Raw genomic sequence first — 18,029 nt, 5'->3', positions numbered from 1 at the left:
AATCAATCCTGAGTCCAGGAATGATCATTTACTTCTTCTCTTGGGAAAATCAGACAGTTGGTGCCCACAATACTAAATACCCCAGAAGACACCATGGGGCCCCAAGAGTGAACAAATGCAGAGGCAGAATGCAATACTGGCCTTGGAATCAGAGAACCCCAGGTTTAAATCCTGGTTCTACCATTTACCTGAATGTGCAACCCTGGGGAAGTTACTTCAACTTTTTGAGCTATAGTTTTATCTATAAAATGTTCTGCTACATCTCTCGAGTTAATGGATATAAAATGTCTAGTAACTGTTACATAAACAGTCCTGGTTTCCAGGCAGAGAGTTATACAAATTTTGCTACAAGGGCATTTTTCTTAGCAGATACAGCAAGCAGGTGCCTAGGCATGACCCTTAGAAAAGCACAAAGAGTCAAAGAAAATACTGAACAAAGAGAGGCAGGGAGATCACAGGAAGCCTAGATTCCTAGTGCAAAGTCCTTTACTGGGACAGGAAAGTCTGTAGCACTTTCTGGTCACTCTATTCTAGTTATTTATGAGTCTATTACCCCTACCAAACTGGGAGCTTCTCAAGAACAGAGAGATTAACCGATTCAGCTAAGGGTTCTTGGCACCCAATCCAGTTAACGGTATTCTGTAGATGTTCAGGAAATATTTATAAACTAAAATGAAAGTTACTCTCTGCAGGAAAGCTTTCTCAGGTTCTAGATGCGAAACAATAATGGGCAAAACATGAATAGCAATTAAGTTTTAAAAAATATAATTTATCATCATCCCATTAAAGAAGCTGAAAGGTAAATGTTTTCCTGACCTGTCTATTTTAGCTAAATAAAGATGCCTAAAAACATACTCTTTTTCTGACATACTCGGTTATACACTTATTCATACCTTTAATAATTCATCTTCTAAGACAGCCCATTACCAATGGACAGCTGACTTAAAATGAACCATTAAGGCACAAGCCTTAAACCTTTTACTTGATCTAATTGAAATGATATAAATTAGCATTCAGATTCTGATTTTGAGATTTGTTTTAAAATATGGCCTTGTTCTGAAAGCCTTGCCCCCACTACAACAAAACATTGTATTAGGTCTTGTTCAGATCTCCCACTCCTGGAACAGTCTCTGGCACATAGTAGGTCCTCAATTTAACATGCAGAAACCAGCTCCTAAAGGTCTCTTCTTATATAAATCAATAAAATATCAACCCAAAATAGGTGCCAGCCTGATATTCTTTAGCATAATCAGGATGGTGCTTCATTCATCACCTGTTGAAACGTTGCTTCCTCCAGTCCTGATCGATGGAACTCTGCAAGGATGGCTCTCAGGAAGCCCTGTTCCAGAACTGAGGCATTTCTTAAAGGAAACGAGAAGGCATGAGTTTCCCCCAAGTGGCTGTACCTCCAGCCCAGAGGAAAGCCAAAGCCAAATAAAGTTTTTCTGAGTCTTTAGAAATGGTAGAAATAGAATTGGAATATACTTTCCTTTATATTATCTCAACCTCCACCCCCGAAGTCCCAACTAATATGGAAAATAAAACTTTGGAAGAAAGGGAATACAGCAACTACATCTGGAAATGTGCAAACACTTTGAAGATCCCAGCATCCTCATTTCATGAACTGGGTATATCATTTAGTGAGAAAGAAGTAGCTGTTTCCTTTTTGTTCCTATAGCACTTTCACTCTACTCAACACCTCTGGTATAGCTATACTATAGCTAAGTAAGTGGTAATTATTCTCTTGTTCACCTAGGTTTACCTCTCTGTCTCCTTGACTAGACTATGTCCTTATGTCACAGGTCGAATGAGTAAAAGATGAGAAAGGAAAACATGTTTCCACAGCCTTCCCAGACTTTGGACCTCTCCAGTAGTCTTCCAGGAAGATTCATTCAGGTTAAGAGAGCAGAAGCATCTTACTTGATGGCAGTGATGTATGATGATGAAAACATCTCATCTACAGCTTCCATTAAGTGGGCGACAGTGACCAGGCCAGGGAAGTCGGGCTTCTGGTGTGAGAATTCACAGATCTCAGTGGCACGCCTGCAAATGTCCAGGCAGCGTCGTGCATCTCCAGAGAGGGCTGCTACCTACAAGAGGGAATATTTTATTACTCATGCCGCCCTTGCCATAGCATTCCAGAACAACCAAAAGATTCTGTGTTCAGCTAAAAAAGAAAAGGAGTGCTGGAAGTTCTTAGTCCAGGCTAAGAACCTTATGGAAGCCTAGAAAGAAATTATTATTCTGTGCCCAGATGCTATTCCCTGAGTCCAAAACTTGGTCTTGGTTATTCGGATAATTCCACAATAGAATGGGCAGAAATTCTCTGCTTTAGCTAATAATAAGAAAAGTAAGTTTTAGAAAAAGAGACCCTCGGCCCAAGATCATTAGCAAACCATCTGGAAACACTAGGGTTCTCATTCCTTGCATGAGTGGTGTGCCCTTTGAAGCAGCCAGCCAAGACCAAGAGGCTGAGGCAGAGCTATTTGGAGATACCATGGCCTACGTCTTCCTCACAGCGTACAGTGAATTTGGGGGACTGCCTAGTCAAAGGCTAAGATAACCAGAATCAGGAGTAGGGGAAGGGAAGGAAGCCACAAAGCCTGGAGAACCCAGAACAATCTGTGGTTAGGTGAATCACGCCAATATACAATGCCAGCAGCTTTGCTGCTATTCCTTCTGTTCTAGGGGCACAGAGGCTGAGGGGCTTCTGGGCTCCCTTCACAGGCAGTCCTCCACTCTCTCAAGCTGACTTAGAAGGCCACTTGCACTTGAAGTTTCACCAAGGGAATTCTTAGACTATAATATTCTTGGCCACATACACATATGTAACACACCAAGACATTAACAGCAGTCATTTCTAGAAGGTGGGATTATAGGAGTTTTAAAATGTTTCATGTATATTTTTGTTTTCAGAATTCCAGTTGAATATACTCAAAACAAAAATCAACTTTCTCTTCACCCAAGACAGAAACATGAGTACAAGCTTATATTTTCCCTTCATCTCCCACATGCAGTTGGTAAGGATGTCCTATAGATGTTTCCATCTTAGTATTCCTCCTTTCCTCCTACTACCATCACCACTGCCTTACAAAGTATGACCATGTAATGGATAATCTCAAAAGCTACTGCAGAGGCCTAAAAACGAAGTGAGGGGGAACTCTAGGAGACAAAAGAATACCCACAGCAGCTTTTACTTTGGTACCGTTAAGCATCCTTTTTGACTGCTACTGAAGTGAGGGAGACAAAAGAAAAAGCCAGGGTCCATCCAACAAGAAAACTAACAGGAGACTCTAAATAAACTTGGGTCTGACCTCTACCGTCCCTAAAAGAATGTAACCTCAGTATGAAGGTGAGTGAGGTGCAGAAAGGGATAGCAAGAAAAATGCCTTGTTGCTAAGTAGATGTAGGGGAAAAAGAACTTTTCTGCAACCACATGTCTTTGAAACCACAAGCCAGCTCTCACATGAATTTGTAGCTCAAATATATGTTGTAGCTCCTAAAAAACCTCTAGTGGAGGACTTTATTTAAAAATGGTCCCAGTTAGGAAGTGGCTGTGGCTCAATCAGTTGAGCTCCCATCTACCATATGGGAGGCTCTGGGTTTGTGGACCGGGGCCGCCTTGTGAAGGCAGGCTTGCCCACTCCCCACAGAGAGCTGCCGGCCCGCAAGCACCGCAGAGAGCCGACTCAGCAAGGTGATGCAACAGAAAGGGAGACAAGTAAAAACACAGAAGAACGCACAGTGATGGGACACAGAGCAAAACAACAAGCAAGCTGCAAGGGGGAGGGGGAAAAATAAAAAACACAGACACACAGAAGAACACACAGCAAATGGACACAGAGAGCAGAGAGCAAGCAAGCCACAAGGGGGGGAATAAAAAAAAAGGTCTCAGTTGATAATGCCCCTAAGTAACTAAAGAATCAAAAACAAAAGCAAAAACAAATTTTAAATGAATTCACCTTCAACCCAGGCCTACATTTATTTTTCCACAGGTAAAATTCTAAGCAAAATGAACATATAGTTAAAAAAAAAAATGAAAACAAAAACAAGGAAACGACCATGCATGCATGGAACCTGCAAAATCAGTTGCTATCAGAACTAGACCCACAAAGGCTTCAGATGGCACAATTATAAGATTTAGAATATAAAATAGCTGTTTTCTTTACATGTAAAGAAAGAGAGGTCTGATACTATAGGCAAGAGTTTTTTTAATAACTTATTCTTTTTTTTTTTTTTAAAGGATTTATTTTATTTACCTCTCTTCCCTTCCCCCCTGTTGTCTGCTCTTTGTGTCTATTCGCTGTGTGTTCTACTGTGTCTGCTTGCATTCTTGTTATGCGGCATTGGGAAACTGGCTTTTTTTTTTGTTGCGTCATCTTGCTGCGTCAGCTCTCCGTGTATGTGGTGCCACTCCTGGGCAGTCTGGGCTTTTTTCACACGGGGCAGCTTTCCTTGTGGGGCGCACTCCTTGCATGTGGGGCATCCCTACACTGGGGACACCCCTGTGTGGCATGACACTCCTTGCGCGTGGCAGCATTGCATGCAGGCCAGCTCACCACATGGGTCAGGAGGCCCTGGGTATCAAACCTGGACCCTCCATATGCTTTACCAGTTGAGCCACAGCTACTTCCCAATGGACAAGAGTTTTGGGTAAAATTAGAGGACTGAACACAGATGTTCAATTTTGATCCATTCTGAAACCTTAATAAAACACAAAGGAAGCAAATATGGGTGAAGCAGTTGAGCACCTGCCTTCCACATGGGCAGTCCTGGGTTCGGTTCCCAGTGCCTCCTAAAGAAGATGAGCACACTTTAACAAGAAGAGGCCACAACGAGCAGATGCTGCAACCACTGCCACTACTGCAACAAGCAGTTGCCACAAGGGCTGCAACAAGCAGATGTCGCAGCTGGCAGATCTGTGAGCAGATGTGGCTTAGGTGGTTGGGCACTCACCTCCCATGTGGGAGGTCCCAGGTTTAGTTCCTGTGCCCCCAGAGAAGACGAGAAGACAGTAGACAATGAGCAGACAGATGAGGGAGCCATCTTGGGGTGATTAAAAAATAAGTAAAAAATAATAAAATAGGGAAACGGACTTGGCCCAGTGGTTAGGGCGTCTGTCTACCACATGGGAGGTCCGCAGTTCAAACCCCGGGCCTCCTTGACCCGTGTGGAGCTGGCCCATGCACGCAAGGAGTGCCGTGCCACGCAGGGGTGTTCCCCGCGTAGGGGAGCCCCATGCACAAGGAGTGCGCCCCATAAGGAGAGCCACCCAGCGCGAAAGAAAGTGCAGCCTGCCCAGGAATGGCGCCGCCCACACTTCCCGTGCCGCTGACGGCAACAGAAGTGGACAAAGAAACAAGAGCAGCAAAGAGACACAGAGAACAGACAACCGGGGGAGGGGGGAGAATTAAATAAATAAATAAATAAATCTTTTAAAAATAATAATAAAATAAAATATTAAGAACCCTCAAAGATAGGGAAGGGAAGCAAAAGGAGAGGACTAAAAAGCAACTCAATTCTGCAAGTTGGTTGACTTAGGAGACTGGAGAAAGCCAAATCCTAAGCCAGCAGTAAGGAATCTCAGAACAAATCTAAATCACACTAGAAATCTTCAAAAAGCTCAGGAATTGGTGGTATTGGTGCTGGAGGCTATGGGGGTGGGAGGCTAAACTGACACCCTAGATCACTGCCTGTTTGTGTAAATGAAGTTTTATTGGTTAAGCTCATTAGTTTACATAATCTCTACGGCTGCTTCAGCAATGCAAGGGCAAAGTCCAGTAGTTGCACAAGACACTTAGGACCTGCAAAACCTAAAATATTTATGTCCTGACTCTTCACAGGCAAAGTTTGCTGACCCTTTCCCTAAATCCCTCCCTATTTTGTGCTGTCATAGCTGAACATTAGGGCTGCTGAGGGAGGGTGCAGGGCTCTGTGAGAAATTTGGGTCCTGGTAATTTGTACTGTTCTCATGAAACTCTTTCACCTAGAGAGTACCTATCTCCTTCCCTGGCAGAAGACCAGAGATTTAGTCTCAGGTAAGGATAAACAAAGTCTCTGGACTGCGTGACTTTAGGAACTGTTGCAGGGGAGGGGCTGTCCCTTACCAAGGAGATGACTGACTATATGCACACTGAATGTGATGACCCCACCCCCCTGCCACCAGCCTGTGGCCCCACTGCCAGAGCACGGCCCTCCCAGCAGGACATGGGAGGTCTTCTCTGAAAAACCTGACTATCCCTGTGGGAAAGTAAAAAAGATAATGAAACAGCAAATCTCACAGTGCACAAGTCCCATGCATATTCTCAAGGTTCCCAGTCAGCTTTTTCATCTTCACCCTTACACCTGAGCAGACAATGAAGACATCTGAGGAATGTCACTAACAATGCAAGATTTAAACCAAAACCACACAAAGGCACCTCAGAAGAAATAGGGAGAAGAGATAACCTTAAACAGGATACCATAAAAAAGGATCATTCCAAGAAAAAAAGAACTCTGAGAAATTGCATGATAGCACAAATGAAAAACCTCAATGGAAGACTTGGATGATAACTGAGGATCTCTCTCCCAGGACTTGTCTCCTAGAAAGCAAAGCTCACCTCTGACTCCCATACCTAACACAACACCCAGCTCAAAGCAGGTGAGTTTAGATCCATTTTAGGCAAAGGAAACTAGAAAGAAGTTTATAATTCTTCTAAGTGCTGAAATACTTGTGGAGATCTGCTTGCTCTTCTTTCATCTTAAGGCAGATACGTAACCCACTGTTTCTCAGCAGCCTCCAGACTAGTCTGTGGTAGAATCTCACTCAGCATTCTCCTGGTGAGCTTGGAGGATGCAAGTATCCAATACCCCATACCTACAGGTAGTGGGTACCTTGCTAGGCACATCAGAGACATGAGTTTGGTTTTTTTTTTCAGGAGGTACCATGGATTGAACCCAGGACCTTGTACATGGGAAGCAGGTGCTCAAACACTTAAGGTACATGTGTTCCCCGACATGATCTCATTTAATTCTTACAATGCCCTATGAGATTGTGTAGCAGTTTGATATAGTTATGAATTCTAAAAATAGCTACTGGATTATGTTTATAAAGGTCTGTACCTGGGCATGATTAAGTTGTGATTAGGGGTTTGATTGGCTCGCGTCAGTAGGGTGTTGAGTCCCCGCCCCTTGGTGGGTGGGGACTCACAGATAAAAGGCATGGCAAAGGACAGAGTTGGAGCATTTTGATGTGAGGGTTTTTAATACTGGAGTTTTGATGTTGGAGTTTGATGCTGAAGTCTTGAGCTGGAGCTCCAGGAAGTAAGCACACAGAGGAAAGAGAAGCAAGCCCCAGGAAGAGAGGAACCTTGAGCCCAGAAAGAAGCAAGCCCTGGGAAGAGAGAAACCCAGGAAACCTGAACCCTGGGCAGACATCAGCAGCCATCTTGCTCCAACATGTGGAATAGACATTGGTGAGGGAAGTAACCTATGCTTTATGGCCTGCTATCTGTAAATTCCTACCCCAAATAAATACCTTTTATAAAAGCTAAAAAGGCTTCTGGTATTTTGCATCAGCACCTCTTTGGCTGACTGATACAGGTAGCAATTGTTATTCCCATTTTTTATAGAAGAAAACTTGAGGCTCAGGGAGTTTTTAACCCTACCACACTCATGGCCATTTGTACAGTACAATAGAATTATACAATGAGAAGACTAAGGAATATTTCAGAGGATTGGTTCTACTTTTTTAGTGTTTTTACAGGACTTCCTAAACATCTCTTCATCCCCAGATCACCCAGCACAGGGCAGTCTGTAGGTACAGCTAGGAGCTCCCCAGAGGCGACTTACCTTCCTGGATACCAACTGGATGGCATCATCGTCAAAGGCCTTTAAATGTTTGAGCCGAGACACTAGGATCTGTTGCAGCTGGCTGTGAGTATAGGGCTGGAAGGACATCCTGGTGAGACCCTGGGGAGGTCAAGATGACAGAGGAACAAGTTCATCGATTGCCCACTGACAGTTCAGGTGGAAAGCAATGATAAGGTCCCCAAACCTGATTTCAGAGTCCCAAAAAACAATTAATACACCATTTCTTCCAAGATTCAAGGTCTTTCCTTGCCGATAATAGCCAGTGCTATCCCATAAGGCAGTCATTTTCAAGCTATTCTTCTATTTAGTTTAAGAACCTTTTATTTAACCAGAATTTTAAGAAGCAGACAGAAGCAAGGTGCTCTAATTAACATGCATGAGAGGACCTAAGGATTGACAATATTTATTGCTATAGGCATGTGGCTTTACTTACCATGCTTATAATTATTTATGAAACATTGTGCTTCCTCCTGACCTGCAAGGGTCATCTGACCAGAAACATCTGCCTCGATCACTGCTATACTGCAAGTATCTAATGCTGCATAGTGTTTAAATGCCTTAGGACCTACCAGTCGGCTTGACACCCGGTTCATCATGATCCGTTCTGGCAGATCCATTGTATTGGCAATGGCCAGAACCACAAGTCGAGCCTCCTTGTGAGTAGGCCAGTCAAAGAGGTTGTACATCACATCTTGTTTCTGAGTCCACAGAAGGTCAAGCTGGCAAAGAAATGGAGAGGTACAAGGTCAATCACAAAGTCTGAGCCAGGGTCCCAGCGTGAAGACTTATTACCATTGTTCTGGCTGCACAAATTTCTTGGGTCATGCCACCAAAGCAGAAGAGGAAGTCAAGGGACACATCTCTCTCAGCACCAGAGAAAGAGCTCAGATGAATAAAGAAGGGAGCCAAGACTTCCTTCCTGCCCAGCAATTTCTCTTGGAGCATCGCAGTCTAATATCATCCCATTTCTTCTCCAGTCCTTCCGTTGGTATCTTCTCACCTCATCTACAAGCAGCACAGTGGTTTTCTGAGAGGACCCTCGGGTGCGGAATCGCTTTGCCAGCAGTTCTGCTGCATGATTAGCTGTTGCCTTTTGGCCTGTCAGCTTCTGCAGTGGCAGAAAAAAAACTTTAAGCTGTGGTCAATCTGTAATTGTAGGAAACTATTTAGTCTGAGGACTTCAGTATCCTATACACAGCCTTCTATTCTAATCTTAATCTTAACCTGGAAGAACAAGAAAAGATATCAAAAGAAGAGATAAAAAATAGGAAGAATAAAGGGAAGACATTCTTTGTGTTTGAAATACAAATCAATCAGAGAGTGGTCCCAGAAGCTCCTCCAAAATCATTACATATTTATGAAAAGACGTTATGTATTCCACCATAACAACTCATGAATAAAAGAGCTAGGTACAAACTCTGGCTACTTCCTCTAATCCATTGCCTTTTCCATGGTTTGCCACACTGCCTTCTGGGAGCTAATGGCTTTCAGTAATTCATTATACAGCTTCCAGACTTTTAAGGTTCTTAAGGGTTGGAATTCTCCCTTGCTACCTTTATACACAGAACAATGCCTGACATAAAATAAATATGTAATATACTCAAAATTAAGGAAATCTTTCCTTTTTTTTAGGTGCCATTAAGAAATTGTACTTTCCAAAAATCCCAGTTTCTTTAATTTTTTTCTTTTTAAAGAAGCTTTAAAGGACATAAATATTACATAAAAAATACGGGGGATTCTTATATGCCCCACCTACTCCCTGTCCCCCACTTTCCCACATTAACAACATCCCTCATTAGTGTGGTACATTTGTTACAATTGATGAACACATATTGAAACATTGCTACTGACTATGGACTATAGTTTACATTATAGTTTATACTCTGTCCTGCAATTTTGTAGGTTATGACAAAACATAAAATGGCCAGTATCCATCATTGCGATGTCATGCAGGACAATTCCAATGTCCCAAAAATGCCCCCATATCACACCCATTCTTCCCTCTCCCTCCCCTCAGAGCCTCTGGTGGCCACTGCCTTTACATCAATGATAAAAGTTCTTCCATTGCTAAAATAACAAGTCTACTTTAGTCCATTGTTCATTCCCTAGTCTTTGAGGATTTGGGGATGGTGATGCTCACTGTTTTTAATTGAGAGGGGGCTTAGATCCCATGGGGCAGATGGATGGACCTGTCTTGCTCGCAGTTGCACCAAACAGCTTTGCTTACCTGCAATATTTGTACATAGGCTTGATGGGGCTCTGTCAGCGCCATGCCATTGACTTCAATGTATTGAAAGGGAGGAACCTCATTGCCTTGGGCTGCTTCCTGTAGGCAGCGTATCACCTCAAGCACAGTGGCAGTTTTCCCTGTCCCAGGGACCCCAGAGATATACATGCACCTAGGGCCAGAAAGGAAGATCCGTTGGTGAGGTCTGTGCCAGCCTACTCACACTATAAATGTTAGGAATGCAGGAACTAGCACCAAGACCCCTGAAATGTGGAGGTAGGGGCACAGAAGTCGGTCAGAAAAGAACCTATCTATATAGAATCATTCCACAAGCAATGCTGTATGTAAACTGCCTATCCGCAGAAAGCAGTTTCATTCTTTATGAAAGACATAAATTTCTATTCCCACAGAACCACTTTGGCAAGAAGAGCTACTTCAGAAGCTTTAGGCTTCAGCAGTGATTTTGCCTATTCTCCTGACATTGGCAAAAGAACATCTGAGGAAACTATAACCTGAGATGAGATGGTATGTTATCAGAATCCTTTCCCCCAAACTCTCCTGCCTGTCTCAGCATGACTCACCCTCCAGTATGGTCAAGGAGTTTGCTTTCTACAAAGTTGTAGATGTCTTGGAATTCCTGTTCCCGACAGGGAAGAGACTCAGGTACAGCAGAAACATGCAGCCTGCAAAGGTGGTGAATGGGTCAGAAAGGAGGACTTTAGATGGATTTCATCACCCACTCTATCACAAGTAGAAAAGATTCATCTAGAGTTTTTCCATAAAATCCCAATCACAAATCAAAGGAATGTCTTCATTTTCAGTTCTCTCCATTTGGCCTCTTAGTCCTTGGCCTCTCTTTCTCCACCTAAATCATCCAATTCAGTGGTTCTTAACCAAGGGAGCATATCAACTGGAGAGATTCTGACTCAGTTGCTTTCTATCAAGATCTAGGTTTATGTGATTTGAAAAAGTTCCCACATGGTTCTAAAGGACACTGTAACTAAACAGAAGAATCCTGACTAATCATCTCCCATTCCCGAGAAAATGATGGGAGGAGACTGGGGGTCTACTCCTTCCAGAGCCTGCCCATAAGAAGGCAATTGACAAAGGTTTCTTCTTTCTAAGTGCACACATTCATTTTATTCCCAACCTTTATTAGGTAAACGAATGACTGCAAATTACTCCTGTTTTATGTGAATGAAAGCAGAAAGGCCCCATTTCTGCCTATGTGAAAGGGGCCCAAGAGCAGCGTTACCTTAGCCGGGCCTCCTCCAGCACACTGGTTGGTTCCTGGGTAGCCAGGCTTCGGCTGCGGATCCGCGGAGTGGCATAGCGTAGGGTTCGAGGCTTGGGCTGTATTAAAAAAAAAAACGTATTTCAGAAGGAAAAAACAAAGCAAAACACCCAATTTGATTAATGATGATCCAATAAAAGGAAGAGAAGTGGTGAATTACTGCTAGTCCCTTCCTCTATAGGGCCATGATTCTCCTTCTTGTTTCACAATTCCACATACACTTTCTTCATAATCCAAACATTTTCTTTTTTTCTAATTCACATGCAGTATCAGGATTTGAAAATAATCTAAGTAAAGACTGTATAAAAGAGGTCTGGGGAGCCTGTTCCCTCTGCCTCAGCCCTGGCCTGAAGCCATTGCATCCAGTCGGGGTCTGCAAGGCTGGGGACCTGGACCACGTCCACCTGCTGCACCCCTTGTCCCTTGCTCCGGGGGGCGAGTCCTGCTCTGGTCCTTCCTGGGCAGCACCGCTGTTACCACTCCCACCTGAAGACAGGGCTGAAAACAGAGTGAAGTCATTTTTCAGAATTGAAAGACTATTAAGAAAATAAGATGGCAACTCCTGGCCCTGGAAGAAAAAGAATACCTGTAAAAGACTGATTTTCTGCAGAAATTGAAGCTTTGAGTCACACTGTCAGAGAAGCAGAGGCAAGGCTGGCAGCAAAACGGGCTGCCAAGACAGAAGGGAGAGATATACACATGAGAGAAATGGAATGATAAGAAAAAGAGTTAGATGAAAAATATGATAAGCAGTATCCTGAAATTTACACAAGGCCTTCATCTTGAAATTCTATCTCAGCAACAAGCCCTCTAAGTGGAAACTCATCCAGATGAAGAAGGGGGGATACAAGCAGCTTAATAGATCCAGATACCTCATTAAATGAATTGCAGGAGTCTTTGTCTGAAGTGGAAGAAAAATACAAAAAAAGCCATAGTTTCCAATGCATAGTTAGACAGTGAGAAGAATAAACTGATCTACCAGGTAGATACCCTCAAGGACATTATTGAAGAACAAGAGGAAGAGATGACAGAATTTTATAGAGAAAATGAAGAAAAATCAAAGGAGTTAGAAAGACAGAAAGATATGTGTAGTGTGCTGCAGCATAAGATGGATGAACTTAAAGAAGGCCTGTGCCAAAGAGATTAACTTATTGAGAAACATGGCTTAGTTATAATCCCTGATGGCACTCCCAATGGTGATGTCAGTCATGAACCAGTGGTTGCAGCCATCACTGTTGTTTCTCAGGAAGCTGCCCAGGTCCTAGAGTCAGCAGGAGAAGGGCCACTAGATGTAAGACTATGGAAACTTGCTAGAGAAAAGGAAGCGCTACTATCACAGATTAGAAAAACATAACTGCAGTTAGAGGAAGAAAGGCAGAAGTGCACCAGGGATGATGGGACAGTGGGTGAGCTGGCAGGACTGCAGAAGGGCTCAGACTTGCAGTTCATTGAAATGCAGAGAGATGCCAATAGACAAATTAGTGAATACAGTTTTAAGCTTTCAAAAGCAGAACAGGATATAACCACCTTGAAGAGCAAAGTATTAGCTGGCTGATATAAAACCACTGCTGAGAATGCTAAGAAAGTTGAAGATTAACTGAAAGCAGAAAAGAGGAAGCTGCAATGACAGTTACAAACAGCTCTGGACAAGACTGAAGAGATGGAGATGACCAACAGCCACCTGGCCAAACAACCAGAGATGAAGGCCAAAACGACAGCGCCCCTGGCCCAGCAGTAGGGAGACCACTGTTCAGCCTGCATGCTGCTCCTTGGAGCCTCATCCAGAGGGACTGACTTTTTTTTTGTCCATTGACACAAACCCCTATCAGTACTGTTTGATTTTTGTCATTAAAATAGGCACCTCTGTATGTTATAATTTATGAGAGAATTAAAACAGGTTTGATTCTTCATGAAGGAAAAAAAAAATGTGTAAGAGAACAGGTTAAATGTTATTTATTAATGAAAGTAAAATATCTTGAAAGAATGCCAATAGCCCAGTTACAATATTCTACTTATAAGACGTTACCATTGGGGGAGATGAGTAAAGGGTACATGGGATCACTCTGTATTATTTCTTACAACAGTGTGTAAATCTATAATTATTTCAATAAGGATTTAAAATTTTTTAAAGTTGGGGGTGGGGATGATGAGAAATCATAAAGAAACCCTAACTACTTTGGCCAAATACAGGGTAGAGCAGGAAGCATAAACCAGGCTGGAGTCATAAGTTCTTTCTTTAAAAATATGGTTGAATTTTATCAGACTTCCACAGTCCATAATACAGTACTTGGGGAAACCTCACCAAATTTTTCCACTCTAAACCCCACAGTCCCTACTCAGTCTCCTCTTTTCTTCCTTGTCACTGGCTCCATATAGCAGGCCTGCTACCCCCATCTTCATGGTGGTTTCCACAGGGCACTCCACGCAGTGGTGTGTTTCACCTACCCACTCTCTAGCACCAAGCCTAGCTATGGAGTGATGACAATCTCTCAACCATTTCCTTAGGCAGAAAGCAAGATGACCCTTTCAGAAGAATGGGCTTTACATAGACCAACTTTGGGGAAAACAGGAAAGGAATAACAAAACCCTGCTGCGAAGGTAACAAAACACCTGGTAGATTTTTTTAACTTCCTTTTTATTATGCTCAAGGTACCTCCACACCATGTCCCCTTTATCTTGGTGGGACCTAGGAAATGTGGTTAAACCAGAGCAAAAGTGGGCTATTTGCAAATTTGAGGAACTCTAGGTAATTGAACCTCTATCCCAAATATGATCTATTGGATTTCTTTCCCTGCAGATCTTTGACCTCAACCCAAGACAAGTCACATCTTGATTTATAGAAAAAAGGAGATGAGCTTTAGGAAAAAAATCTCCTAACTGTGTTCCAGAGAGCAAAGTGCTCCATGAAAAAAGGTTCCTCCTGGTCAAAGAAGATTGGGAAACACAGTAATGCTCTCAGGTGGCCACAATGAACATTAATATATCAATGTCCCTGAGAAGTCATGTGATAAAGTAACCAATTTTTTTTCTTCTTTATTTTCTTCTAAATGTTACTTTAAAAAAAATGAGGTCCCCGTATACCCTCCATCCCCCCTACCCCACTCCTCCCACGTCAACAACCTCTTCCATCATCAAAGTAACCAATTTAACTTTGTTTAATCCAAACATTTCTTGGACATGTTTGAACAGGAGAAGACCCTTTTTTTTTTTTTTTTAATACGTTCAACATTCTGCTAAAGTTCCACAGGTAGCATAAGGGTGTTCACTGATCTCTTCCTTCTACCTCACGGTTCTATAATTCATTACCAATACCTAAGCAGTGCTCCCAGTTTCCCAGGTGGGACAACAAAACTGACAAAATGGTTCAACAGCCTAGATTCAATACCCATGAAGCACTGATTCTGCTATGTTTTACAGGAATTACAAAGATGGGAAGAGATAATTCTCGTTCTTCCCTCAGGAATTTTAGCTTAGTCATTTGGTTCTGTGCCTTAAAAGGAACCTGAACTCAAAAATCACCATTCTAGGGTTCACTTAGGTCCTTTCCTTCATGACTATTCCAAGTGGAATACCTTTGAAATAAGACAGACCCATGCTCAGAATTCAGCTGTCACTTACTCTGTGATCTTGGGCATCACAGCTTTTAAGTTAGGAAAAGGAGGCTTTATTGGAAAAAATAAATCTAACAGAACCTTACAGTTTTCTTTGTTGTCTTGGAAGGGGTCTGTAAGGATGACTTTGTGGAAGTGGGTAGATTCCTGGACACACTGCTGGGTGTTCTCCTTGGAAGGGGTGGTGTGGAGGCCTCTTCCTCCTCACTGCTCGAGTCTGAAATCTCTGCTGCTGGCAGAAACTCTTCCTCTTCTTTATCATCTTTACTATTACCTAAAAACCTGGATAGTGGGACATATATTATTCTGATATTTAGTGTTCAAAATCTAAATAAGAGAAGCTACCCCAACAGGTCAGCGTGGATTAGAGGTATTAGAGTCCCTCCAGTGATCAGGCAATATAGAATGTGCTCCACCACTTCTGGTACTTACTACTGAGACACTCTGCTAAATGCTTTATACTATCTCATTAAATCCCTCAACAACTTTGTGGGCTGTATAACATTATTCCCATTTTATAGATTAGAAAATTAAGGCTTAGAAAGGTTAAGTAACCTTCCCAGTTACACAGATAATAAGTGACAAAGCCCAGGTTCAAATCCAGGCCTATCAGAATCAAAACTCACGGTCTTAGGCACCCTGCGATACGGCTCCCATCATCAGTCTTGTTGGGCATGATAATTATGGGCCACTGGAAGGCACTTACACCCAGTGTAGTATTTCTTGCTTCTTTCTAGCTATGGCATGTATGTGAATTTAACATAATTCCAGACATAACAGGTGAATGATAAATTTCAATGGACTGCAAATAACAAACAGTTTAGGAAGTTTTAAAGAATGATTGTAAGATCTTAGGTAGCAGCTATAAATATGTTTCTGCCTTCTAAGGAGCAGCCTTACCGAAGCTGCTTCCTGATCCGATTCAAAGTCAAGAGAGAACTTTTTCTGCGGATACGATGGGGAGTAGTTGTAGCTTCATTCTGAGCTTCTGGTTCTTCTGCCTTCCTGCAAGATATCACAGCAAGTTTATGGGAGGTAGTTTGAGGCACTTAGGATCTGTGGCAGGGGCTAAAAAATAGTCAGGCAGCCTGACTGGCTCCTATTACTTTCACAGCTAATCATATTTTGCTAAAAAGTTCATACTTGAAGATTGAATCAAACCCAGAAATGAAAGTTTGCCTAAAGCTTACCATTTAAATAAGATCTGACTCTCCACTTCCCCAACCTATACCCCCCCAATCAATACCAATAGAGTTTTCTTGTCCTTTTTTGTTTCTGACACAACTATGAATTTACTATCCATCCAGGCTCAATGTTAGCAGATATGCAGCTATAGATTCAACATAAAGTATTTACTGAGCAACCTGGTGTTTCTGGGCAGGAAACACATGTAATTTCTGCTTGTCATGTTTTCATTTGTATTAGCTCATTACCTACAAACACTTTCTAGTGTCAAACTGCAAAGTTTGTCTAGAACCGTTATCTTCTTATATGTATTTATCTTTTTCAGTTAAAAAACAGACAAAAAAACTGACTAAGAAAATTCTTGCTAAAACGTGCCAAAGAACCACAGTATGTAATGAAATCCATGCCTGTGAAGCAAATTTTGGAAAAGCTCCCTGAGGAGCCTGTGACACGGTCAGGTTTACAATACACTGCTCTCACTTCTTTGATTAGGATCCACATATTCCACATCACATGGAGGACCTCAACTTGCTCTGTGGAAAGCAGTGCAATGTCCCCACTCACTTCTTTTTGATCTTTTCTGGTACCAGGACCACAGACGACACCACAGAGGATTTCTGTCCTCCTCTGATAGGGGTAAGTTTTCTCTCTTCACTAGTATCTGTGGTTTTCAATGCTGGGATTCGGGTTCTCAGGATCATTTGATTTTCAGACGAAGACTTCTTGTCATCCTTGGTACAGGAGAGTTGAATCTCTACAGTTCTCTCTTGGGTTTTCAGAGCTGGAGACGAGGTCTGAAGTTCATCACACTGAGACCTTTTAGAAGGGGAGGTGATCTCAGAGAAGGCCACTTTCCGTTTAGTTCTTTCTGGAGAATCTGAAGAGGTACATGAAGTCTGCTGGAAAATCCTAGTGTTTGTTGTCTGAGAGAAACCTAAACCCAAGAGAAATTACCATTAGTCATTGTGTGAATTTTTTAACTTATCACAATATATACCTCCAATCACATTATAGTGAAATCAATCCACTGAAGTTATATGAAGACATAAGTGATACATATTTTGAATGATTCCATACTTCCTTTTCCCAGGTCAGGTAGATTTAACCCTTTTTAGTCTCTCTTGTAAATTTCATGGTGATTTTCCTAGTTAAAACCACAAGTCAACTGTGAAGTCAGCCTTTGACTTCATCATTCCAAATTCCATGAGGCAATCTACCAGAACACGGGCATTCCTGCACCACCTCCCTCCATCTCCAGTAGTTTGGGAAGAATTTATACTAATTTATTCTAACCAAAAATGCAATAGTGCACCAAGGCCTTAATCTTTCTCAATCCAGATCATGGTATATGGGGAATATACCATGAAGAATTATGTAATACCTGTGTGTAACTATTTATGGCAGCTTTATTCACAGTGGCAGTTTGGTATTATTTATGAAGTCTAAAATAGATATTGCATTGTGTTTGTAAACTGGTCTGTTCCTCTGGGCATATTAGATTCAGAGGTTTCACTTTTACTTTATTAAATCAAGATTAGGGCTTTTATTTGACCACATCATAAGGGTGACTCGGTTTGAGTCCCCATCTGCCACCCCCTCCCCACTTGTGGGCTCTATAAACAGATGTTCAGTCAAAGACAGGGAAGTAAATACACAGAAAAGGAGAGCACAGAGAGTTTAGTTTTGGACGCTGGAGCCCTGGGGAGAAAACTAAGCCGTTCACCTGATAGTTTGCAGACAACAACCCAGAGCCCTGAACAGCTGAGAAAGCCCGGAAAGAAACGAGCCCCAGGGAGGATGAGCCTTATGCCAGCCTACAGCTGAGATCAGAAGAAGCTGGGACCACGGAGCCTTAGGAGGA

General features: G+C 42.4%; 1 protein-coding gene, 1 long non-coding RNA gene and 1 pseudogene across 4 annotated transcripts in view; 2 read left to right on the top strand and 1 right to left on the bottom strand.

The window, feature by feature from the left end:
• ORC1 (origin recognition complex subunit 1) overlaps positions 1-18,029 on the bottom strand; it is a 35,919-nt gene that overhangs the window by 405 nt on the left and 17,485 nt on the right. For all 3 annotated transcript variants that reach the window (XM_058303588.2, XM_058303587.2, XM_058303589.2), the window contains 11 exons: positions 16,733-17,102; positions 15,884-15,988; positions 15,070-15,265; positions 11,334-11,431; positions 10,660-10,761; positions 10,079-10,250; positions 8,852-8,959; positions 8,421-8,570; positions 7,831-7,950; positions 1,921-2,090; positions 1,274-1,361 (listed from right to left, as the gene is read on the bottom strand). In XM_058303588.2, coding sequence (XP_058159571.1) covers positions 1,274-1,361; positions 1,921-2,090; positions 7,831-7,950; positions 8,421-8,570; positions 8,852-8,959; positions 10,079-10,250; positions 10,660-10,761; positions 11,334-11,431; positions 15,070-15,265; positions 15,884-15,988; positions 16,733-17,102 — 1,679 coding nt within the window. The remainder of the gene's footprint in view (positions 1-1,273; positions 1,362-1,920; positions 2,091-7,830; positions 7,951-8,420; positions 8,571-8,851; positions 8,960-10,078; positions 10,251-10,659; positions 10,762-11,333; positions 11,432-15,069; positions 15,266-15,883; positions 15,989-16,732; positions 17,103-18,029) is intronic.
• Positions 1-18,029, top strand: part of LOC131279761 (uncharacterized) — a 22,479-nt gene extending 4,450 nt beyond the window's left edge. The window contains exons 2-5 of the long non-coding RNA XR_011649668.1: positions 6,918-6,978; positions 10,489-10,603; positions 16,759-16,804; positions 17,899-18,029. This is a non-coding gene — a long non-coding RNA (uncharacterized lncRNA). The remainder of the gene's footprint in view (positions 1-6,917; positions 6,979-10,488; positions 10,604-16,758; positions 16,805-17,898) is intronic.
• LOC101425061 (leucine-rich repeat flightless-interacting protein 2 pseudogene) lies at positions 11,818-13,245 on the top strand (annotated as a pseudogene).

Source organism: Dasypus novemcinctus, chromosome 9 (assembly GCF_030445035.2).
Source record: "Dasypus novemcinctus isolate mDasNov1 chromosome 9, mDasNov1.1.hap2, whole genome shotgun sequence".
In the NCBI taxonomy this organism is placed as follows: domain Eukaryota; kingdom Metazoa; phylum Chordata; class Mammalia; order Cingulata; family Dasypodidae; genus Dasypus; species Dasypus novemcinctus.
This window is presented reverse-complemented; position numbering and strand designations above follow the sequence as displayed.